Here is a 26,488-nt window from a genome sequence, read left to right as displayed (position 1 = left end):
GCTGATCACTTCATACGTGTACAGTTCGTACAGCGTTTGATGGAGACTGTGCAGGTGTCTGTGGTGACAGAGCTTCCATTATTAGAATGAGCAGCTTTCAAAATAGATCACAAGTTTATTTCCGAACACAATAAAGACTGGAAACTGCTTTAGTCGTCAAAGTCTTGGTGGTTTGTTGTTGTTTTTTGTATGTTTTTTTTTTTTTTAAGGCCATGACTTTGGACCTTTAGGACACAGAACAAGACCAGGAAAAGTGTTCATTTCTGTGAAATTTTATTAACAGTGAACAGTGCCAGGTTAGGAAAAATAGGAGAAAAATGCTGCCGCAGTTACGTAGCAGAGTTAGTGCTGTGTTAGGAGAAGCCTAGGTTATAAAGCTGAAATGAATGAAAAATATGCACAATCATGTCATGTTTTAATAACCTGGATTCGTTTAATAATCACCCAGAAAAAATGTTAATTTTTTTGTTTATTTGATGCCTTTACTTACAGATATGTTACACAGTTTCATTAAGTTTGTACTTCTGCATCTCAGTACTTTAATTCTACTGTATTTTCCATTAGTCCAGTGGCCTGTAACCTACACAAAAGAAATCGTACCACTCTGGCAATTTAGCTGTGGAGGTTAAAGCGGGATGATATTGCCTTTTATACCTACATGGGTTTCACTCAGGGTGGGCCCTAGGCTCTGATTTACCATGTGTCCTGCTGTGTCTCTAAGTGATGCAAAGTGATTATCGTGGGCTCTTCCCGGTACCCGTCTATTCCGCACCTGCACCCTTTTGTTACAAACCCACCGCGTTAAGTGAATGTGAGGTCCCCACTGAATAAGTTTCCACCCTCTGGTAATCCTTCTGTGTTAGATTGATTTATGAATGTATCAGATTCTTTGTTAGCATGTAAACCACTAATTAATTTAAAGCTCTCTGTGGAAAAATTAAAGCCCTGGTTAAGGCTTTCAACAGGCTCAGATGGTGCTAATAATGGAAAAACAAGTTATATTAATGAGTTTTGATGCGATCAGCACAATTCTTGCTTTACAAACAGTTTTTGCTGTAAAACCGTAGAGACTGCAAGTTTTTAAATAAAGAGTGGAAGAAGGAAAAAGGTAAGGCAGAAAAAAATGGCACTGCTAGTAAGATATCCCATTATTACTAGGAACTGAGTCACTTTCTGCCTGTTACAAGTTTCTTAAATGTAATGTGTTTAGATACACGTAACAGCCTCTTATGAAACCATGGGAAGTGCCAAGCGATCTTTTTACCAAATTGAAACCGAACTTCTAAAGTAATCAGCTTTGAAAAGATCTCTGCCTCTTCTCCTCATCACACACTGCCGAATTGGAGCGTTCGCATGGAGACGGATGTGCTGAAGTGCAGAAAAGGTCTTGATTGAAATCGTATTAAAATCAGTAGAAAGTCTGACCATATTCTCTGCTTTTCCGAACTCTGGGGTGTTTTGTATGTAATTTTAGTTGTTTCCTCTTCTGCTCAAATTTAGACTTTTAATGTGAGTGCTAGTTTCTGGTGAGAAGAAAGAAGAGAACAGACCCTGGCTTGATGATGCTTTGTTGAGCTGAGAGAAATGAAGCTGAAAATAGAAAGCCAAATCTCCCATCTTTTTTTTGTAGGAAGCTGAAAACGCACAGATATAATGCATGAGTGTAAGAAATTGTGCTTTTTCCGCACCTCTCCTGGGATGTGCATTTACCTCTCCTGGCTGTCAGCACTGCTAGAGCACTCAGTCTCGGGCCACCATCCTGGCTCTGTGCTCAGCACCACAGCCGGTATTAATGGTGCCCCATTAATCAGCTAGCAGGGAGCCCTCTGAGAAAGAGCACGGTCAGTGTTTTCAGAGGCCCAGCTCCTAACATCTGCACTACCTACCTTGTTTTTAGGGAGGAGGGGGAATCCTGAGGTTGCTCTTGAGCTGGGCTCTTACAGATGGCAGCGCAATGTGCTGCCCGTAGCACGGAGTGACATCACTTCTGTCACCAGTGTGATGGATCTCTGCAGTCGCCTCCAGCAGCTGGGAAGGCTGTTGTTGCAGAAGCACCCGGGTCATTCAAAAATAGATGATATTTAGTAATAAATGAAGTGTTAAAGATGAGTTACAAAAGGCTAAATTGTCTTTCCCAACTTCTGGCTCCTGACGTCTATGAAAACAGCTATCTGTGCTTTAATTAGAAAGGAGCAGTGAGACAGAGGCAAAGTCGCCGTTTTGAAATGTCTCTTTGAATATTAAATATCCTAAACCGGAAAGAAGCAGTCTGACCCTTGTGCTGTCTTCTTTGTGAAGCTGTGTATTTATATACAGCTAGCCGTGCTGCCTAGCTCCTTTTTCTTGGAAACTTCATCATACAGCCCTCACGGAAACTCAGTGACACTAGTAGCAGTTAGCATCAATAATTATTGAAATTCTTTACAAGCCTAGTTTAATGCTTCTAGACCTCATTAATTGTTCATACTTCATTAGGCCAAATGTCCTCATTCACAGTTTCGCAATTTTATCTTAAGTGGTTTTAAAATAAAAGCTTTCTTAGTTATTTGTGTCCTGAGTATTTTTTATTGTTTACTTCAAATTTGCAAATATTTTCAGGTTTTGTGTTTTAGGGCCTTTATGAATCTAAGGATTCTTTATGACTTAAAATTGCTGGGACCTTTCAGCAGTCATTTTCCAATGAAAAAAATCAACTTGGTTGCTCCATCTTCCTGAAACAGAAGTACAGAGAGCCCGATTGCCTTTGCTCAGAATCGTCTGCTTTTCAAAACCTGTGTTACTTTTTCCTGCTTAATTAATTTCAGAGTCCGGTTTATTCACCAGATTCCACAATAAATCGTTAAAATCAATTCACTTTTCATTCCATTGCTGTTTAAAGTGTAACAGAAATTGTGTGAGCGCGTCTGGGAAGATGCTGGACCTCCCTGGCTCTGGCTTTGTACCAGGAGAGGGAGCTGCAGCCATGGGAAACACCACCCACCTCCACAGCCCTGGTGAAAAACTAGCATGCGGCATGCTGGAAGTGCAGTCCTTCCTGGCTTCACTGGCATTTAGGTTTTCTGGAGCTGGAAGGTATTAGCAGCAGTATTTTAAAATACACTGGACTCTGAAGGGGGTCTTGGTACTTGCCATTGCAAAGGCAGCGGTATTCCATCCTTGGTTTTGGTGTTTTCTTGCTCTGCTTGCCAAGGATGCTGTCGTAGGCACTGGCACTGCACAGAAGACCATTACTGTATCCAAAGGAGCAGAAATAAGTTTTGCCCCTCAGCTGGAACTCACTGAAGTGGTTGGTCTCTTCAACAAGTTTCTGCAAGTATTTAGTCGACATAAAAAGGAGTCAAATGGAATTATGTAAGAATCACTGGACACAGAAAAAAAATACATAAAAATGCATTTATATAAGGTTTGAAAGTAAACCAGAGGCAATCTGTAGAAAGTATGTCATATCAACTAAATCGCCCTCAAGTAGAAATTGCCATTTATACATTAGATAACAAAGGCGGGGGATGTTGAAGCACAGAAAGGGCGCTTGCAGTCTCATAGCATCTGCGGGTGTATGTAATATCAGAGTGGCAGTTGGCTTCAGCGTGAAGCAAATCCCGCTTTGTGACTGGAAACAGATGGATCCCGCTCCAGGCAATACCTCACCGCCTAATAGGAGTGATGTGCCCATGCGCTAATAACAGTGAATTGCAGCCATTTTCATATCAAAGGTTAAGCTCTGCAATCCCGAGCTCCTCCAGGCAATGGCAGGAGTTGACTCGAGGAAGCCACATGCTCACTGGATTAATATTTTTGCAAGGATGACCTGAATAGAACCACTGGTCTGCAGGCTGAAGAGGCAGAACATTTACAGTCGGGTTTTATCTAATGCAAGAAAGGGATCTCAGCTAGGACAGAACTAGTCAAGACATCTGAGGCTCTGAAGGGAAAGGTGAATGTATGCACTGGGCCAACCATTTGAATTTTATGCAGACTAGGAAAGTAAATTTATACAGATTAATAGTAGTGGAACTGCTGTGATATACTTGACGTTGCAACTTTCTACTTTCTTCCTGAAGTATCTGGGGAAATAATATTACAAGTAAAAGAAATCACTAGATTTTTGGGGTTTTCTTTTTGTGGCCAGTAGTTAAACTGTTAGTGTAGCATTGATAGTACTTACCAGCAACTGTAACTTCCATCTAAGAGGTCTGTTGCAGTGTTAGTTCTGGGAACAGAGAAAAATCCATTACTTTATCTTCTTAAGACTTCGTTCATAATTATTTTTTAAAAATAAACTTATTTTCTAGTATTTTTAGATTTTGTTCTTAAATCTTGTAGGCCATCTTGTTAGACCAAATAAAAACTCTTGTCTTACTGGTTTGAGGCGATTGATTCAAATCTGGTCACAATATCCATTGCAACAATTCCAGCTTTTCCCTGTCATTTCCATATTTGTGTCAGCTCTTCCAGGGGCTCTGCGGGGTGCATTACAGTCGTTCTCGTGGTGACTTGGGCTCGTTACTGATTTCTCTTGTAAAGTATAACTAAGGCAAGGCAGAGAGGACGAGATGGTGCAGAAATACCGATTCCCCAATTTCACCTCAGTCTAATCAAGCCAGTCGGGGTAGGTGAGCATTTTCACTGCTGGACAGGGAGTATGGTCTTTAATTTCTTCGTTGTTGTTGTCATCTAAAGGTGAACTTAAATATTGCTCTAGTGATTTTTATTTTTTTGTGATATGTGGCACTAGTCCCAGCGTAAACCAAGGGGTTTTTTTCTGGGTCCAGAAGAATGACCTTTCCTCCCCAAAAGGGACAGAAAAGGTTATTGGGAGGCAGAGAAAGTTTCTGTATAAGGAAGGACAAAATTTATGTACCAAGAGTATTGCTCAGTTGCTCTGCTTCCATTAAATGCCCGTTTATTTAAATGAATGCAGTGCTCTTGGAGCTTGTGCCATGAAGTCGGTGCTGACCCTTGGAACAAGTCAGCTCAAGCAGTGCTCTAGATTGCCTCGTGTTAGAGTAAAAACTCTTTGCTGTTACTGAACAAAGACTTCTTTGTTCAGTATCTAGCGCAGTGGAGCCCTGATCCATGATTGCTCCGCGGCACCAAGATAGCATGGGAGGGTACTGTTGTCTTGTCCAGTTCCCTCTGGGCAGAGACCAAACACACACACACGCACACACACACACATATATATATGTATATAAAGTAGTCTGTGGATGTGAATGAAGGAGAGACAGCAGAAACTGGGAAAAACCGTTGGCCCGTTTCCGACCACTGGACACTTTGCAGGTAGACATGAAAACTAGTTGCAGCTCATCCAACCAAGATTTGAACTTGTTAATGTTCTTTGTGCTATTAAGCCCCATTAGCTTTGTTGTTTTTTTCTCTTGGCAGAGCATAATCACCCCCCTCTCTGCAACTTCTGTTCAAGATTTAAAAGAAATATTAAAACATAGTAAGGAAATAATGTCTTCCTGTACTAAACTTATGTATCTTTTTATAGATTCATATATCTTGAGCTACCAACTCTGATTCTTCCTTTGTTTTCCCTCCCTACTCCAGTCTCATAAAGTTTAATTTAGTTTTTGCTTTGTCAGGAATTTGCTTTTACATACTTTCTGTTTGTTTTGGCTCCGTGTCCATTGCATTGTGATAAGGCATCTTTTGATATTCTATGGGATCTTTCATAATGAAGATCTCATGACATAGTTTTCCAAGTCTGGAACTGGTGATCAGACTTGCTTGCATGTCCTGCGAGAGGAGACTGTCTAGACTGTGGGAATGACTGTGACATTTGGATTGTGTTATTTCCATACCACTTGGCAGGAGGCACTCTGAGGTTATTCTGGAAACTAATTAAAGTACCAGGCCTGATACAGGACCTTACCTGGCTGTGAAGTGGCTTTCCTTCATTCTCCAAACTGTACTGAGAAGTTGTGGGAGTATCCTGTTGCATGACTTTAAATAACCAGGTACTTAAAACCTCTCTTCACTATATTCATTAAGGGTCATAGTCTTTAACTTTGGTGTCCTACAAGGCCTATTACTACCTTTGCCACCAAAATCCTTTATAATCTTTGAAAAATATTTAATTTCTGATTCAAATTGCTTATTTGTAAACCAGGCTTTATTCTGACTCTTCTGCTGTTTGTCTGATTGCCTGCATAGGTACTGAACTCTTTGGGGAAGAGGCAGGGTCTTACTGGGCATCTAAATAGTGCTGAGAACCATTTAGAGCCTGGGGTGATGGTGTGCCATGAATAATCACAGCCCAGTGACTTGGGATGAATACCAAGAAGGGATTTGGCTCAGTGTGCGCAGTCCATACGACTGTCACACTGCAGTTACATCTTTAGGCTGCATATTTGTGATCGGCATCTGTGGTGACACTGCTTATTTAGAAATGATTTCTGAGTGCTGGAGAAAAATTTTTATCTCTTGGTAACATCCTGTTCCTGGTAGTATCTATTAACAAGTGCCCTGCAGCAGTGACTGGCAGAGTTTTCCATTTAAGAAACTTTTTCCATGGCCATCACTAGAGGAGCAGGTCAGAATTCCCAGGTTGTTGTTGAAATCTCGTGTTACGTACGATTTCCCTATGTAATTGATAATAACCCACCTCAGAAGTGAAAACGTGTGGTGTGGGAGATACTGTAGGAAAATACATGCATTAAATGTGAGAAGCTGAAAAATAATTTCATACTAAAACTAGACTTTGAGAGTTGTCGTCTGTGATTGTCTAAAGGCAGGTTTGCAGTGGTTGTATCTTCCATCAGTGGATAAGGGAAACCTGTTCACAAACTGAAATATATAGGACGAGGTGAGGGGAAGTTGGGGTGTGAAGAACGTGTGCAATTTAATACATTTCAAAAGGAAGAGCTGTAGAAGGAACATAAAGGTTGCAGAAATATCCTTGTGAACGCCCAGGAAACAAGAATATCAGCTTCTGGAAATGTGTTTATTCTAGTGAAGACAGGAGGAAGAAACTTTTCTTAGCTTTGTTCTTTTCCTGTAGCTACTGACTTACATCTAGATGCCTGGGCAGGAGCAGGACCAGCGATACACGATGGGGTTCGTCCCCTACCCCCACAACCGCTGAAGAGTTGAACTAAACACTTGAGCACCCTGGTTCCCAGGGTTGACTCTGCTTGCATGGTCAGTGCAGCTAGGCCATTTCTTTTCAACTCCGTTTAGACAAAGAGTGTTCATATTTCACCTGTATTGAATTTGATGTCAAACTTGATGTCTTGAGTGAGTGACAGGAAGTTGTTTTAGTAATATGTTACCGCAACCCACAGAAGCACTCGAGAAGAGCAAATTTCTTGTTTGCAGATGCACAGCAAAATTTCTTTCTTTCCACGGCCTAAAAAATACATAATTGCAAAGAGTTTGCTAACCCACTCTTCATACTCCTTGTACCCGGTGGACAGACAAACTGGTATGGCTGTGATTCAGGAAGTCTCTAAAGCATTGCTGAGCTGTCCTGGTCCGGGGGAGGGTCACTCTCCTGCTTTCACAGAGCACTAACCTCTGTGAAAGACGAGGGAACTGTGAGTGGAAAGTGATGTGAAACCTTGGTGTGGGGGCCAAAATGTACCAAAAATTTTGAACGACTTCCCTGACTCCTGTTCTAGTGCTCTGCACGGTAGAGAATACACATGGAAAGTCCTGTGTGTTAATTACATGATTATGTGTTTTATTGTCCAGGAACAGAACTTCTACTCAGCCTAATAACTGCAACTACTTCTGCCAGATTTTTTTCAACCAGTGCTGAAGGTGGAAGAGGCAGAAGAGAGGAGAGCTGCATGCTTCGGTTTTAGTAGTTGGTATTTTCTATAGAGAAAGAAATATATTTTCTTTTTTCTTTTCAAGAAAATGAAACTAACACTTGTAATTGTCAACACTTGTTAAGTTGAAAAAAAACCCAACAGATTTTTTTTGGTCATGTCTTAAATAAGAGATATGTATGAGACTACCTGCAGTTAATAGAGTAGAATAAACTATGGTTAGATACAACAAAATAGTTACATCCTGTGTAAAAATATAAACATGGAAATGAAGACCAGAGAACAAAGTGTTAGAGTTTTTATATCTGGTTTTGATCTTCTGCTGTAGAAGTGTATCTAGCCTACCTGTTCTAGTAAGGAAAGAGCAGTAAAGCAGTAGAGTGTGGCTGGCATTGAGTTGAGCTGAATTTGGTCTCTGGAAACATCAACAGACATTCAAATGAACCTATTACTGAAAAGTGATACCACAAAATGGTATCAGGTGGCAACACAGTCTTTCAACTACTCCAGTGTGACCAATGAATGAATTAAAACAGCATGCAAACTTGTTATTTAATTTTATTTTTTCAAGTTCTCCCAGGTACCAGGCTTGCAAACTTTGTCTGGCCCCTGAAAGTTGGGTCAGTTCTTCTGCATGTGTGCATCGTCAGCACTAATAAAGATTTTGCAGTGGCAGCTCTGTTAAAAACACCATTGAAGATGTGCCAGCCACCAAAAAAACCACTGCATTTCCCTGTTGCCTATAGCAGTGCCTGCAGTGCTGAAGGAGTGGATATGATAAAGAGGTATGTTTGTCAGAAAACTAAAGCGATAGGACTCTGGAATACATGCAAGGAACAGTCGAGTAAATAAGGTATCTTTTTTTGCAGTTACTTAAGGACCATAAATGGACTCTACAAGTGAACACAGAAAAATTGTAATAAGATCTGACATGTTCATGAGCAAGGCTGTAAAGAGCCTGGGAAAAAGAAATGCCGTATGGAAAGGTAGCTAGCAGCAAAGTAGTGATGCCGGAGGTGTTGAGTGTGTCAGCTGGGAAAGGCAAATAGAAGTGTGTTTGTGTGAAAACTTAAAATATTGGCGTATCCTAGATCCGTGGGTGTCTGGTGGCACTGCAGGCCGTTCTGAGCAACTTCTCATGACTGGCATGGTTAAGTTCCACTTCTCCCATCCTCCCAATTTTTGTTTAGCCTTAACATCTATTTCAGTTAACTTCTGGATATCCTATTTATTAGCAAGAAATGCAAATACATTCATGAGAAGTCCAGAAAGTGGAGAAGCCCTAACTCTCCCCAGCATCAGGGCAAGAACCACATGCTACTCCTAGCTTGTGAGTAAATCCCAGTGCTCCCTAGAGCAACGAGGCAGAGCTCCACTGGCTGATCCTTAAAGTCAAATAAAACTCTCAGAAGTGTGTTTTTTGTCTAATGCTTATCCTTTGTGTGTCCTGCTGCCTAACTCCTATCTCACTAATACAGATCCAAGTGGGAAATGCTTGATTCAGCCACATGCCCGTTTGTTCTGTGAGCATTCAGTCCTTTAGAAAAGAAACCATTTATATCATCTAAAGAACACGTTGGTCAGTTACCGGGCAGAAAACCCATTGGCTTTGGGCGCAGGCAAACGGGCATTGCAGATAAGGGAGAGTCATTTAGGATGTCATTGCCTCCCTGCTGGGGGTTACTGTCACCGCAGAGGACTGGGTGGGGATTATGCTAGTGCTCCATCTTCTGCTTCATTGCACAGCCCGCCAGGTTACTTCAAAGCACGTTCGGTGGTGGGCTCAGTTAAACCACCTGCCTTGTACCCAGTCCTGAGCTTCAAGCAATTCTCTGCAGACTTGAAAGGCTGGTGACCTTCATCTAGAGATCAGGAGTGATCAGACTGGGGCAGTGACCTCTTCCACCATTACAGATGGATCTAGAAGAAACCTTGTGACTGGGCCCTCCTTGTCACCGGTGCTCTGGGACTGTGTCCCTTCATTGCATACTTTGGGAAGTATAGGAATAAATGCTGTAGGTACCATATTGCTTCATATGAATTCCATAGGTTAAAATCAATACCAGGTATAAACAGTGTAGCTTGAGTGACATGTCACCTTTCATTGTCTCTTTACCTGTTCCTTGTCTTCTATCCTTTCTACAGACTATGCTTTGTTTCTGGTGGGGCACTATTCCACTGCAGCAAGTCCCCTTTAATGGATAGGTATCAATGTTTCAGAAGTCAAAATCCAGCATGCCTACAAATTCATGGCTGCTTTCTCCCCGCTCTGTCTAGACTATAGCCATTTGCAAGTATGCCAAAAATACCGGTTTGTGGTAATGTTTACATAGTGGCTTATCAAAATATTGTTACCTGGTTAAAAGGAACTTGAATAAATCTCCTGAGTCTGAACTGACCACTGGCAGCCATAGTTCATGGGATTATCTTTTATAGACACTCCGAACAATGCAGACAACGTCTGGAAACTGTCTGCCTTTTAAAATCCCCTTTGAAAATCTTTCTTAAATTTTGAAAGTGTATCAGCTGTGGGACTACACTGGTTTAGAGAGCTCAAGGAATCTTTTCCCTCTTTCCTCTTCAAGTCTATGCCTAGGCTGGAATTTCATCCAAACTGACAGCAAATATCTGTTACTTAACTATAAAACAAAACCATTCCATATCAAAAATTAAACGTAATCTGAGCAAGTGCCAATGTGGAAGCCACCCTTAATCATACAGCCTAGAGCTCGTCTCATGCACTTACACAGTATACAGTCGTTTTGAAAGCGTTGCTGTAGGCCACAAAAAGTCCAAAGAACATGTAATACGCTTGAGAGAACTTCAGGCAAATCTTCTGGCCTTCACTGCAAGTCAAAGTAAGTTCTAAAGTCTTAGACATGCTGTTAAACAGCAGAGAGATGTTCAGGCAGGAAGATCATGAAACATGTCCTAATAATTTGCTGTGTTACCACCAAGAAGGGTAAAAGTGTATCTAGAGCAGGTTTCTTCAGTGGAACGCCATACTGTTAGTGTGCCCTTCTCCTGTGCACATAGTATTAGGGTTAGTTTGTGGTTTTGAGTTATGATTTTTTTAATGTTATTTTTGTTTGTTTGAAATGGTTGATTTGCTGCAGATCAACCCCTTTATTAAAGAAAAATTCTTGAAACTTCTCTTCTGAGTCAAGGTGGAGTTTCTGGTTACTAAATGTAAGTAATATCCCGTGGAGTAAGGAACTTTCTTGAACCTGGATCCTTTTCTAAATCACCTGGGTTCATTTATTCCTAATCTTTGTGCTGTGAGTGGGAAGTTCAGTCCACGGCCTCTTTATTTAAATAAATCTACTAGAGAGTGACTGAGAGACTTGCAGTCCATCATCAGTAGAGCATTCAACTCTACAGATGTAGCTCTTCAAGTCTGTGAAGTCTTTACATGTTTAAATGCAGCCTGTAATTGTGTCACTATTTAATGTTTTAGCGTGACGTTTATTCAAAGATTTAGTTTTGTTCTGATGAAAAAATCAAATTGCAAAACCTCAGTTGTATTTCTGTGACCATGAGCTTTTGTTTCACCAGACAGCCTTACCTTCATACCTTGCTACCTTGGTATCCCTTTAGAAAGTGTTCAAGAACTGCAGATCTGATAGGAAATTGTAGGTGAAGCAAACAATTGACACTTTGCTGGCCCAGGTGCATTGGCTGTATTCTGTTGCAAGTTGTTGTCTACACATACTCTTCTGTGCTGTTTTATGGTTCAAACACCATTATTATAAATTTTCTTGAATAAAACAAGTGGGAAACATAAACTGGCACAGACTGGGCATTTTTGCTTGTTTGCAACTGAATTGATAAAGGTTCATTGTGAACAAGTTACATTGGTTATAAAGCTTTGTTTCTAATAAGAAAAGATTTTATATACTTGGTGTAAAAAACAAACACATTTATGCTGAGTTAGACATCTCAATATAATGCAAGTCACCTTACAAAAACATGTACCAAAGGGTTTGGAATTATAGTTTTCCATTATAATCTAAGATGTTTCAGGGAAAAAAATTTTTTACATTATATTGCTTATTAATTCCACTGTTTTTTCCTCACACTTCTGAATACTAGGTATTAATGTGAATTATGTCTGTCTTAATATTGTTTCCAAGTTTTTATTTGATCTTGAAAAACATTTCATTATGTTTAATTTAGAGAAATGAGATTTCTTTAATTACTGTCTGTAGAAGCTATTAGAAGCTCAATTACATTTGCAAATTCATTTTTTAAAAGCGTTATCATTTTAAGATTAAAAACAAATCCATGATCTGACTATGTGGGACTTTCAAGTTCACTAAGAGTATTCTCTCTACACCCCTCCCCCTGTAAGAAAATAATGTCTAAAATGGAAAAAATTAATTACCCAAAGGGCTGAAGATCAAGACGAGTCTTTGAAATTGGACTATCAGTTGTGAATTTGAATGAATAGCAAGTGTTTTATTAGGGAGACAGGATTATCGAAGTACGTATTGCTTGCCTTCAGTCAACATTGCAAATATGATGCAGAGATGACCTTTAAGAAGTTGAGGGAATGACGGCTACTGGGGATGCAGACGTCTCACCTGCAGAAAGTAGCCTGCGCGTGTGTTGCTGTCGTGGGTTGTATAACCTGTGTCTATAGGTGTGCCTCCAGGAAAGGTGCTGAAAGAGGTCCGCATGGTTCACTTCAGTTTATTACTTTCTGGAAGACTGTGGGTTGGATTTTTTGGTATTTAAATTTTTTTAAAGGTGACTCCAGTTTTGTGTGGCCTGTTGTTGCACATTTCACAGAATTAAAGAGCTGTTGGGCAGTAAGAACTCCCTTTCAGAGGGCTGGCCATTCACCATAGCTGTTGAAAGCGATGGGCAGACAGTGGTGTGAGCCGTGTAGCTCTGTGCTGAAAGGTTTTATGAGTTATTTAGTTATTTTTTTGCTGTAAAATAAATGTTGTCACAACTCCAACTATATATACAGTACTGCTCGTGTAATAGCCTGCCTAATTCAGATTAATTGTAGGCTTGCAATGATAAAGGAGCTTCAGCACAGCAGTTATTCTGTCGTACAGATGCAATTAAAACCATATCAGTGCAGTATAAATAATGCTAAATTAAGTTGCTGTCCTGCCACATGGTGGCAATTTTGAGCTAGTGCACAATGAAAGCTAGCATCTGACTTTATTCAGGAGTAACTACAGCAAGAGTTTCTAATTTACTTGAATTGCTCTAGAGCAGTGTTATAACCCAAGAATATAAAGTGTGTAAACTACTGTCACTGAAATATCACTAATAATAATAAATGTTTCCTATCTTGCTATTCGTCTGAGAGCCAAGCAAAGCCTGAAGTTTACATCTGGTAGGCATGGGATACATGTGCTAGTCTGATATGAGACCAAAGAGAGAGATATATTAGCAAATTAAATTTCATAGTGGAAAATAAATTATTTGCTTCAAATTATTTACTTTAACTGTTTTCAAGGCAGTTTTAGAAAATGCTAATACAAATTATTTAGTGTCAATTAGATTTTCCTGGTTTATTCGGGCAGCCTGTCATTTTAGGGGCAGAATCCTATTCTAAAGAATCATCATTTTTGCTTACTGGGATGAAAAAGCTAGAAGATACCAGCCTAAAATTAGGATACTGCTTTTTATACTATTTATATCTTGCTGTTGCAGAGCTTTAGTGGGAATAAGTTTAGGAAAAATGATTACATCATAAAATAATTGGGGGAAAAAGCAGAGACCTAATATAAATCAAGGGAATTTCTTCTTTAGCCTCTGTAGTACAAATCTGTATCAGGTGAAAGGGTTATTCATTTTGATTACAAAGCAGCCACACAACTTTACCCTTAACTTTCTTGTTTTGAAGAGATGTGGAAAGAAAGCTACCTCTCCCTCCATGGACCCTCCAAGTGCTTAAGTTATTACTGTTTATACCTTGATGCTTCACTGTGCTCTAAAAACACCTGTAACTTCATCCCTGGGAAAGCTTTGGGTGTCTCAGGGTATTTGTCAGTATTCCCAGTATAGCTGGAAACAGTAACGAGGGACAAAGGCATATTAACTGCTACTGTTGGAAAGCTGTGGTTTCAATAGCTGGCTAATTTAATAAAGGCTTGTTACAGTAAAATGATTCAGCTGTAAGCAGCCTATAAAAATTGTAATGAGCACAATAAGCAATGCGCTTCTTTTCCCCACTTTTTGGGGTAGGGTTTTTTCATGCTGACAAAGTCCACTACAAGGAACGCTGCAATGTTCTGCCAGGTTGTTTGTCAGTGCCTCGGTTTATTTTTGCAGAGAAGTATTGATTACAGAATGAGAAACATTTGGTTTAACAGCGATCGATGAGGAGCAAACAAAGGACACTCTGAAGTTTGACTCATTTTAATTTAAACGAAAATACAGTACATGTACAATTTATGATGAAATGAAAAATGATATCTACTCTCTGTTCTTGTAATCACATTTCTTTCTTGTCATCTGTGAGCAAAATAAGTTTAGACAGACAGAGGACTGTAGTCTCCTGTGTGCTGGGCTTGGGACCAGGTTGCACAAGGGGAGTTTGGAGGGAGAGCTCCCGTCTCGCGTGGGAGCCCCGGGCTTTGCAGGAGGGTGACTAGGAGGTCCATCTGCCTCTGGAGGTGACTGGACCAAAGAGATTTCACCAGCTTATGTGTAAGACAGATGATGAGGGCGAACCACCTTGGAATCTTTGACGTGGTTTTTTTTTGCAGGACCCAAACACAAGCTCTCACAAAATATCTATAACATAGACTTCCCTTTAACCAACAGCCTGGGCTGTGGGCTGTGGGCTCAGGTATACTCTGTGGCACTTGAACAAATACCATTTGATCACCATGCATGATGTTGGAGGAATTAAATATTCATTGCATTGGAAAAATGAGTTACTTTGTTAAAGTAACCAACTGGGAGATGAAGTTTCAAATTCCAGTTTCTATTTCAATTAATATTTCATAATCAATTCTTGAAAAATGGAACTGTTTCACCTTCCCTCTCTCATCCCTTATCCCAGGCTGCTCCGTGGCTCCTGCCTGCAGTATTCTTTCAAAAGTGGCATACAAGGGTGATAAAACAGTGGTTTTGAGTACTTTGAATGTGCATATTTATTCATAATAGCACTGGGCATTGACTTGCTAGAAAAACTGATTTGCAGAATTTTAATGTGATTCTAGTAGTTGCTATTTTTTTTCTTGATTCTGTCTTTGTTGTTGTCTACTCTTGTGGCATTGTAATTGTTGTCTACTTCTGTGGCCAGTTGATCCTCTCTGGCTGGTAGAGTGTTGTGTTACAGACCAGGCTATGTCTCTATTAACTTATGACTTTTATGGCGAGGTATCTGATGCATAGCATCAGAAAATGCATTAAAACTTACATAAATACACAGTTTAGGTTAGCAACGACTTAATGGTACTTTAAACTATAAACAAAAAATTTTGTATTCTTTTCTTCCCCTCATTTAAATTCATTACGAAGTATCTGTTTGAAATCAATATTAATTACACAGAAATTGTCACCCTCTTTAGTGAATGCTTTAGAATAGTTGTTAAAAAATTAATGTGAAGGTTATTAGCCTGATTTTGAGCAACATTAAGTCTGTGTTAAAAATTCTCATGTAGTCTTTTTTTGACAAAATAGCACTCTCATGTTAGCATAATTAGTAGGACCATAGTAAAACCCTCATCTTATGATGCACTGGGGAAGCAAAGAACAAATACAAGAATACAGAAGAATCTTGTTTCTATTTAAACAGTAGTCCTTTTCAGTACATATAAGGTAACCTTAAAGATGAGAGGAGATTACATTTGTGACCCTTTTAGGACATTTTTGATATTTGAACTAATCAATCCAGTTATACCTAGCTGTTCTTAAGGATTACTTTTTGTAAGACTCAAGCTAAAGAGAAAAAGGAGGGACCAGTTTCTATGTAGATGTCAGGCTGGCTCCCTTATGAATAGCAACAACCTGTATAGTATGCGTGGTGTTTGTATACTTAATCCCTTGAATTTTGCAATTATCAATAGTTTTAAGTCTTCATGCACAGCCACATTTTTGTTTAACGTATAGATAACATTACTGATCAAAGGAGTAGTATGATTTTTATGTGAAAGATAAATTAAAAAGTTAAAAATAAAATACTCTGGTGGAGTGGGTTGACCTTGGCTGGCTGCCAGGTGCCTGCCCACCAGCCGCTCTCTTGCTCCCCTTCTTCAACAGGACTGGGGGAGAAAATAAGATGAAAAAGCTCATGGGTCAAGATAAAGACAGGGAGATCACTTATCATTTACCCTGATAGGCAAAACAAACTCAGCTTGGGGAAGATTAATTTCGTTTACTGCCAGTTGAAATAGATTTGGATCATATAAATAAAGACAAATTGAAGCCAACACTTTCCAAAGTGCACTTTGGGGAGTTTGGCTCCCCAGCTTCCCCTGCCACGTGGTGCAGGGGGATGGGGGTTGAGGTCAGTCCATGGCAGTCCCTCTCCGCTGCACCTTCCTCCTTGCACCTTTTCCCTGCCTCAGCGTGGTCCTTACGCGGGCTGCAGTCCTCCAGGGAGTGTCCCCTGTGCTCCCTCCACGGGCTGTGGCGAAATACCCATCCCAGCACCAGGAGCACCTCCTCCCTCTCCTCCTCCCCAGACCTGGGCACTCGCTGGGCTGTTTCTCACACATTTTTCCTCACTGCTCACCCCCTCTGTGGCATTTTGCCCTCTCCTGAATACGCTTTCCCAGAGGCACCACGGGCATCCCTGACGGGCTCAGCTGTGCCCTGCAGCGGGACCGTGGCGGAGCCGGCTGGAACCAGCGGGAACCGGCTGGAAACGGCGGGAACCGGCTGTGTCTGTCACAGCCCCGGGCTCTCCTCACAGAGGCCCCACAGCCCCCTGCTGCTGGCACCCACAGACACACAGCACATCTGACGTTAAGAAAAGTAAGATTTTTAGGGTGGTACGTTATGGAGGGGTAGGGGGAAACGTTTTTAGGTGGAGGCAAGGAGGAATGAGCTGTCAACAAAGTGGTTTTAACATGGAGGGTGCAAGATTGCCAGCATTGAGGAGGAGAGTCAAGCAGGTCCAGCAAAAAGGGTGGGATGGGACTAGAGGGTTTGGAATAAGAAATATGCTTGAGTTCGTCAAATGCGAGTACTCCTCTGAGAAGGTATTGTCATGGAGTCGGTCCCGTCATTCAGACGAGACGTCTGCTGATTTTATCTGCAATGACAGGTAAAGGAGTTAAACTGCAAGTCCCTGACTTGGAAGGCTTGAGTGTCGTCCATGTCTGAATTTAAAGTTGACAATGTGATAGCCCAGAAGGAAAAAACGGTCAGAAGGCAGCCTCTCTGTACAAAACCTTAAGGTGCCCCGTGTTCGCTCTGTGCTGGGTGTAAACCTCTGGCCAGAAATGAGGGGCCCGTTGTGCAGCTCCTGGCTCGGCAGCACCACGCACTGCCGTCTGCCTCCCATGGCTGCCGCCCGCCATGTCCCCTGTCGTGTTTTATCACTTCTGCGTTTGCTGCTGGCTGTCACAGCATCAGGGGTCACTCAAGAGAGGAGACGTTTCACTTTGGTAGAACATGAAGGAACCAGGTCCTGACATTTGCAACACATCCCAAGTGAATTAAAGGAGACATAAATGGTTGAGCACCTCTTAGGAGACATTGTCGCATGGCTGCACTGGGTCAGTCCTTAGACCAAGAGCACAGCTATTAACCAGTAACTCTGAAAATAAGTGTTGTCTCTTGGTCTCTTCATGGAGTGCTGAGAAGTGATTTGGATTTTTCCGTCAAATACGTGCGCTGTTCTCAGTCTGGACATAAATAGTTTTCATGCGTTTTGTTTTGATCATGAATATCTTAAATTGGCTTCCTTCCTTAACTTTGAGAAGAGGAGTTAATGTGTGATACATGTCCCTGACTGGATGAGAAATGAAACATTTTGACACAAATGTTTCTACAGCTACACAAAAAGGAACTCGCTGAAGTGCAAACGCAGGCTCATAAGCATAATGAGCAGCTAGTGAAACTTGGTTGCTGAAATGTTAATGAAAAAGTAATTGCAAACAGTATTTGTTCAAGTGTTAAAATGTTCCGGTACTTGCACAGAAGTATTGGTGGAGTTTGCTAACCTTGTCTTTCACTCTAGTTTGTTCACATAAAATTTTTGCATATTTGGAAAGCTATCAGAGATTTGACAAGGTGATGTGATGAAAGTTAGACTATCTGGAGAAGCTGAAAAAGGGAAGCAAGAGTGAAGTAAGGGTTGTACTTCTAAGAGGAGAAGGTTATAGCTGTGCTGCAGAAAGCAAGGAGAGGGAGCAGGGAAAACTAGTTTGAGCAGAGCTTATGGAGAGAAGCAGCTGCAATTAAAGAGGAATTGGCAAGTGGGAAGACATATAACTTCATTGGAAGATGGCAGTGATTTTTCTGGTGTTAAAACATACTGATTTATTTCACATAATACTTTTTCTTTCTTTATTTAACCTTTTCTTCACATGGCATACTAATTGTATCCCTTTCCAGTAAGCTTATATTCACTATAAAACCTTGAACCGTTTCTGGCTAGTTCATTTTCTTTCACACACCTTTATTTTGCACAGGAATACAGTTGGGTTAGCACAGAGGAGCTTATAAAGGGGGTTATGCCAAAGCAAAATTTCTGCAGAATTCAGGGATATGTTATCTGCTTCCAGGAGACAAAAAAAGAAATCTCTGTTTAATCCTGACCTTTCTGTGTGTTAGGCTCACTTCTCTCTTCTGACATTATGGCTTTTCTGGGTTTGAATAAAAATGTAGTTCTCTTTTCTTGTAGGTAAGATCACTACTGCTGGGAGCTACTTTCTGTGTGTAGTAGACATGAGTGTATTGTGTCCTGGAGACTGAAAACTTTCCAAGTGTGGGTGGTCTCTTACTCCTTTCCCCTGCCCTCTATGCTATTTAATGTCTGTGATCTGGCTGAAAGCATATCTGCTTTCTGTAAGAAATGGCAGAAGTGCCTCAAGGTTGCCAGTGAATTCTTGTGAAGAAGCACATGAACGAAGGCTGATGGTGTTGTTGCTGTGCAGCTGTCCTGTGGGCAGTCTCCCTATTCGTACAGGAAATTTTTGGTAGCTGGGAAGAGAACACAGAATTTCAGGGCCATAAGTTAGTGCTTTTGTTTCTGGTCTTGTAGCCTTGTGACTTGTTCGTTGTTCATCTCATACCATGAAAGAAGCATAAGTTTTGTACAGCAGTAGTATGTGCTCATGTAATATGATGTAATATATTCTGTGTCATTATGCTTGCCCATGAGGTGGCTGAATTGGAACTGGGCATTTAACTCATTCCAGAAGTTCCTAATGTTTAAGCATTTCATTCCTGTAATGTTATTGGTTTTTTAATGTGAATTTGTTACTGGTTTACAGGTACTTTTCTTAAGGTAAATCCTAGCTCCTTTCTTCTTCTTAAAAAAATAAATCATGTGGATGTGTACAAACTTCCTCACACGAATAGAAGGACTAAATGGTAGCAACAGCATTCTCTGACCTACCAGCAAGAGGTAACCTTGCTTGTAGGTCAGAGAAAACCTAGAAATAGCTTATACAGCTCTTTGACCTGTAGGGGAAAGTTTGGATTTGTGATCTCTGCTGTATATTCAATGCTCTACCAGAAAAAGTGTGTTTGTGATTAGCAGCAGCATAGCCATGCACATAGATAGGACACACTCATTCTGTAGGACAGTCAGTGGGGCTGTGTGCCACCTGCACAACGTCCTGGCAGTGGGATGGAGGACAGGATACCTGTCTGCTTTCTAAGTGTCACATTTTGTCTCTCCCCTCCGTGGAGATCTGGCTTTATACTTTCTACATTTAGAAAGGTTTACTTGAGGACCAGAGCATGGTCAGCGTAGCAGACATATAGAGGTAGTTGCTGTATCAGAAGATCATTGTGGCAGTAATGACACTGAATGAGAGTTGAAGGCATGGCTGAATCTCTGGTCTTCAGTGCGTTATCATAGTTAAGCTGTTACTGCATCAGGTAGCTCTGGCACAGCCTGGTGCTTTGAGTCAACTTGGGCACTCAGGGGTTCATAGCAGTACCTGATTTTCCTCCAAGGTAGTTTATCAGTTACTGTGGGGACAGTTATGCATTTGGTTTTAAGCCCAGTTTCTGTAGACACCAGTATCTTCTGAAAGCTTGTCTTAAGCCCTGAGTGGTAACTATATATTACTTTATGTCATTTTGCTTGCTACTCCCTGACTCTCTAGAAGCTCTGGATGTGTCTTTAGCAGCAGTGAAATGCTTCTGTAAGAGAAGATGCTAACAGTATTGAGCAGGGGCCTCTGGAACAGTATAATTTTGAAGCTGCTGTTGACGGGATCCAAGCTGGAGAAATACTAACTGCTTTGGATATTCTTCCATATCATTAGCCTTGAGTTACCCTTCGTGAGCCGTACTCTCGGTACTGAAGGTGCTGTGTATCTTCTGCCTGGTGCTGAGCACTCTCTGGTCTTCTTAGCTTGGCAGAAACTCAGCACCTGGCAGAACATGGTTACGTAACAGTAAGGACAGTAATTAGATAATTTGGTTATAACAATGTATTTATTTTCCAGTAATTTGTTCCTTGTTTTCCAGTTTTCCATCTTCCAGATATTACATATGACCAACCAGACAGAAGCCCTCTGTTCTCTGAGTAATTCCCCATATTTTTTCACAGGCATATAGATATTTCATTTAATCCTTTGTAGCCTCCCTTTGTGTCATCTGCGTATTTATCACTGTCTTTAAGATCCCTTTTCCACTTGGTAATGTTCATATTCTTGGTCCCTTGGTTACTGCTATTGTAAATTATTATCCAGTAAGATTTATAGCTGTGAGACTTGTACAAATAATCTGTCTCCCCCATTTAATGGCTTAACACTAAGATACCTTTGTTATTTTCTAATGAAACTGTATGTATAATTTCTAGTTAAATTTTTGCAGGTATGTCGTGAAAATTTAGGTCAGCAATGGAACTATGTCAGACTGTCTGACAGGCTACAAATTGCACTGCACAATGGGCATGGAGATTTTTCAAAGCATATAGGTGGTGAACCCACCATAGCTTTAGAATGACTTAACCTTTTCTTAGACAACTGACATTGGAATCCCTTTACTTATGGAATATAATGTAGTACCACATAAATTGCTTGGGATTTTTTATTGATTTGTTATCTCATTTAAATGCAAAAGGAAAAATTTAATTTAATTTAATTTTTGTGTAACAGGGTCACATGGAAAAGGCTGTATATACATTTTTTTAATTCCAATAGCATTTTTAATAACTTTTCAGTTCATTCCCCTGCTCCTCCTAAATTGCATTTAGCTACTTTTAAAATAGGGTTTTGAAATCATTAGATACCCTTTTATATGATATTCTTATATCTGGAACTGAAGGAACAAACCCAAAAAGATTAGGCCATGACGTATGTACATGTATCCAGGTAGCACTGTATGTTGTGAGCTGGGTTTTTTGGTTGTATGTGTTAAGAACTAGTAACAACCATATGCTATTTGCCTTTGAGAACTATTAATAAAATTAATGACATTTTTATTTCTCTTGTATTTGTTTGATTGGTACTCAGTTTTTAAAAACATGTTCTTTGTCATAGTATTTCAGTAAATAGATTCAAATAGACTCTGTCCTGCTGATAGGGATCGTCCTCTCAGCCAAAAGAAGAAAACCAGTGGTGCAGAAGCAGGTCCTTGTCTGCTTGCGAGACTGGAACATTAAGGGATGGGTGACAAGTTGTCCTCTTGTTTCACGCTTCCTGTGTCTGCATTCAAACAAGATAGATCACAGATCACAAATATCATTTTGTACATCTATTTTGAGTGGAGGTGAAGAAAAAGAGCTTTGAATGAGAGAGTGGGTGTTTGTTTTTAAATATGCTGACTTCAGTGAGTGTGAGCAGAGTAAGAGCAGCCCAACATGACGGGGCTGTTCTGAAAGGCTTTCCGTCTCTAGTTTGTTATTCCGTATAACACTTCTTTACAATAATGATGGGACTGAATAGGGTAGGGTAATTATAGTTAGGGTAATTATGTTGATTGTTTGATGATTTTTCCCAAATTAAATCTGAAATTTTTGATAAAAGTATGTTTTATGTGTACAATTAATAAATAACTTTTTGTCGTCTTTCAGCGTGAGAAGCTGATACATGAGTTGGAGGAAGAAAGACATTTAAGACTTGAGAGTGAAAAAAGATTACGGGAGGTGACACTGGAGTCGGAGCGTAGCAGAGCTCAGATGCGTGGGCTGCAAGAACAGTTTTCCAGGTATGTTGCATAAGTAAACTATGTTCAAAATAAGAGAAGAACATACTTTGGTGCAAGAAGATTGACCACACCTGTTGATAGCTTGAACAGATGGAATTTAAGACAAAAACTGCTCTCCCTCTCAAATTCTGTAGACATGATGGGCTTTTGGCTAAATGATTGTTAGCATCTTGATTGTACCATTGTGCTATGTAATGGTGAAAATTTTCATTTCTGGAGATTTTGCATTTGTTAGAGTTCCCAATAATTTTCCAAGTACAGGTCTTCACTTCTCAAAAAGTGCACATGATTGATAAGTCAATATTTGGTTACTTGTTTCTGTTAACCAACAAGAATGGGTTTGATCAATCTGAATGAAGGAAAAAAAAAAATTATGCCTTTTACCAGCTGAGTAATCATCCTGCTAGACCATGCTTTGAATCTCTTCCTGCCTTGACTGGGCCAGAGCTTTGTGCTAGAACAGAGCTCCGCTTACAAGGGAACCATCTTAGAACTGGGATTTAAGACAAACTATTCATTTGTATGACGACAGTAAGGATTTGATTTATTTATTGTTTTCGTGATACACGTTGAGATCTTGTACATCGAATAGAATTTTTTATTGTTTTTGTCACATGAACAGAAACAAAACAATCAAAATAAAAAAGAGACAATGGAATTTTGTGTTGTATATTTTCCATCAAGACTGAATATTAACTCATTCCCTCAGGCCCCTGAATTGTTGAAAAGTTCAAGTTCAGTTTATTATGGTGAAAACAAGCTGTGGGCTGGGGTTGATTTTTGGTTATTTTTGTTGGGGTTTTAGGGTTTTCTGTGTTGGGCATTTTTTGTGTTTTTTTTCCCCTCAGTGTTTGCCATGCTGCTCCTATGATCTGTGATTGGGTTTCTAGGCAACGCTGCAAAAGCTGTTAATAGCAATAATAAAATTTGTTCTGATCTGTTATTTTGTTTTTGGAAAATTTCCATTAATCTTCTTCGGATTTTAAGAAACTATCAAAGTGTTCAGATAAGTCTGAAATTCTTTCACTAAAAATGTTAAGGATATTTCTTTTTTAGTTTTTTGTTGTTCTTGTTCTATGATCTTTGGTTTCAATTTTAACTTACTCTGATGGGACTCCCTGAGTAATATGCACAAAATAAATGCACCCTATCAGTATTTGTGGTTAGAATATTTTGCTCTAGTATATATTAATTTTTGTTTATGGAAGAATTTCCTGAGGTCCTGAATTTAGAACAGTATTATTGTTACAATAACTAGAAGCCTTGAAATAAACTTTAAAGATGGTTCAGCCCTGATTAAGAAGAAAAGAAACGAAGAGGTGAGGGAAACCAGTCTCCAGAGTAACGCGCCCAGTAACTTGGTAAAATTAGAACTGTTGCATATTCAGATCTTTTCAGGGTAACCCTTCGTTATTCCTGTGAAACTGTGGCAGTTGATTCAGTTCTACAGTGTTTCTGAAACGAATAACTATATGATTAGTTAGGATCCCTGAAGTCCACTATCTTCAAATTAATCCATTCTTTTTCGTCCGTTACTATTTGCAGTCTAGCTTGCTCTGCTCTATCAAGAAGCAGAGGGATGCAAGCTCTTTGGATTAAAGTTATTTATCTCTTTATTTTTGTGCCTCTCATTTAGATAAAGGTGAATGCTATCCAAATCGGTATTATGTTCTTTGTAAGGCTGTCTGCACGTTAGCTAGACTGTTCGAAGGCAAACCTAAATATCACTTTTCATTAATGGCACCTGAGGTTGGCCCTGTTACTACCAATGATGAAAACTGCCATTCGCTTCATCGGTCTGTGATTTTATTTTAGTGTAGACCAGATGCTAGTAAGAGAATGCATCAGTTAAATACTTCATTTGCTTTTAAAACGTTATGCTTGTTACGACAAATATTAGACCTTATTTTTTCTTATGTTTAGTAGAATATTAAGATATTTGCTTACACAAACAGACTTTCTCCCTAAATGAGTGTATTTTTTCTTACCCTGCTTGAGCAAGTAATGAAACTGGCAACTGGGTAGTTTTGTGCTGCTTAGAGACCCGGTATTGTTTGAAGGATTTGAGACTTTTTTCTCAATTTGAGAACAACTAAATGGGACAAGACAGGTTGTGAGGGGAGGAGATGGTAAAATCAAACAAATTGGAAGTACTTTGGAAAAAGATGGCTAGAGAGTAATACTTTGGGCCAAAACATTCTGACTTTCAGATGCAGATAGACTAAAGTAAGAACATACCTTATAGCATAAATCTTTTAAATCTATGTAATTCCTGAACTAAGTGAGTTTACATAGACATTCCTACATGTACCTGCAGTGCAGTAGGTTAAACTGTGATTTGGAGGATGTTTCTTTGCATCTGGAAATATTTTCTCTGCATCTTTGAAAGTACGAAACACGATAGTTTGTGGAAAGCTGTAAGTTGACCTTTGTAATCAGGGGAGGAAAGCTACCTGTTCCTGTCTGAAATTGTGTGAAATCTTTAATTTGTCATATAAGCATAGAGTTTGAGATTGAGGAGTTCAGGAGGCAGTTCTTTTTTTTTTTTTTTTTTTTTTTTTTTTTTTTTTAATTTTATTTTTTATTGATTGACGTTTCTGTTCTTACCAAGTAAGCAATATTCCAGGCTAGGAGTCTGAAATAAATCGAATTTCTCTTTCTTAACATCTGTATAAATCTGCCAGAGCCTTAAAGTGACACAGTGGTTAGTTTGATAAATATGCGTCGGTTGCTGTAGAAGAAGAAAGAGCTTTTAAAACCAAGTTTCTTTTCTAGAATTGTACTGTGGTGTATCCATGTAGTTTTAAATTTGTTTTCTAATTTTATTGGATGTGAATATATTTAAGGTGTGGAAAGATCCTGCAGGAAAAGCATTTAATGCTAAAGCTAGGGTTTTATACGGTAGTTGTCTGCAGTTATTTTTGCATTGCTTTAGTATAATCTCACCTTGAGGTGAAATCCTTGATATTTTCTTTCTCAAAACCACTGAGATCTGTTGCTTTGCTGCAGCTGTTCCGTTTAATTCTGTAAGGCCCTTTTTGGCATGACAATGTATAGATGAATGTTGCACAAATGCACAAAGACTAACCCTATAAATACTTATCAGCCCACTTTCTTCCAAGACAATGTTGTGCAGTCTTGACTTTCTCATTTTGATTGTTGGCAACTGCCATGTATATACTGGTGTGTCACCATTGAGGTTAGTAGTATGCCTGCTGCCTCTTCATCCAGCTCTGGAGGAAATGAGGTTAATTCTTTTTGGTTTGTTTTTTGGGGTTTTTTTTGATTGTTCACAGTTTAACATTAGTTCCTCCTAGAAATTCTTGTATCTTGGACATTAGAGAAGAAAATACACTGTGCCTCATGTACCTGCTTGTTCTTGGTTTCAGCTGTGCTTTTCCTACTTTCAGCATCTTCCTACAACAGTAGGAACAGAAATGCAACAACCCTGCCTGAAGCAGTAGGTGTGATTTATAGTATCACTCTAAAAAGCACACTAATATACACAATATACATTGATTACATTTCTCTGTTGTATATCAGTAAGCAATAGAAATTGTTGTCTGTTGAGTGCATACAGTACATGTGACTCCAAACTGGGATTAAATGTTACAGCAGTAACAGAGGTAGCTTTACTTAAGTTATTTTGATTACTGTTTTGGTCTAAATGAAACAAGTTCAATATACACACTATTGTAAAGTATATCTGTAAACAGTAATTGAAGAGGCTAGTATCAAATCTTAAAATCCCCTTTGGGTAAATTTCAAGAATTCTTTCAGTTAAGATGATCTTGTTTATAGGTATCAATGTCTGTGACTGGAAAACTGCCTCAGGCTTTTAAGAATGGATGTTGTTGGAAGAGTAGGAAATGTTCCTTGTTTAATCTACCAGGGTCCTGTGAATGGGATGAGTGCAATTCTCATTAGATTGTATTTCAACATTCCCCTCACATTAATATTGACTGTAGGGTTAAGCCTGTCACTTCTGACAAGGGGAAAAATGACTACTACAAATCTGATAACACTTCGCATGAAAGGACTGCGTGGCTGTTGATTTAAGCACATCCTATGTGGTTTTCTCCAATTATTGTTAATTCTCCTTTCTCCATTCTGGCTTGTCAGCAGGTGAGTGGAAATGAGAAATGTCTTCCTAGCAGCTGTGATAAAGGGATTTTTCGCATTGCATCACCATGTTGATGTTGCATCATCACATCGTAATTTCTAATGCTATCACATCTGCTTGGTCTAGAGGTCACCACCTGCTTGCGCTTCAGCGGCCTTCCTGCCATGAATGGTAATCCATATACAACAGAGACTGTGTCTGAAAAGTATAAAGCGGTAGGACGCCTCGGTAGCCCCTGTGGTCAATCAGTTTGTCTAATGCCCATTGAATGACAATT

At 39.7% G+C, this 26,488-nt stretch overlaps 1 protein-coding gene across 1 annotated transcript in view; it reads left to right on the top strand.

The window, feature by feature from the left end:
- NCKAP5 (NCK associated protein 5) overlaps positions 1-26,488 on the top strand; it is a 368,063-nt gene that overhangs the window by 154,237 nt on the left and 187,338 nt on the right. Inside the window, exon 4 of the mRNA XM_068408084.1 lies at positions 21,955-22,088. Within this exon, the coding sequence (XP_068264185.1) occupies positions 21,955-22,088 (134 nt within the window). The remainder of the gene's footprint in view (positions 1-21,954; positions 22,089-26,488) is intronic.

Source organism: Nyctibius grandis, chromosome 9 (genome assembly GCF_013368605.1).
Source record: "Nyctibius grandis isolate bNycGra1 chromosome 9, bNycGra1.pri, whole genome shotgun sequence".
In the NCBI taxonomy this organism is placed as follows: domain Eukaryota; kingdom Metazoa; phylum Chordata; class Aves; order Nyctibiiformes; family Nyctibiidae; genus Nyctibius; species Nyctibius grandis.
This window is presented reverse-complemented; position numbering and strand designations above follow the sequence as displayed.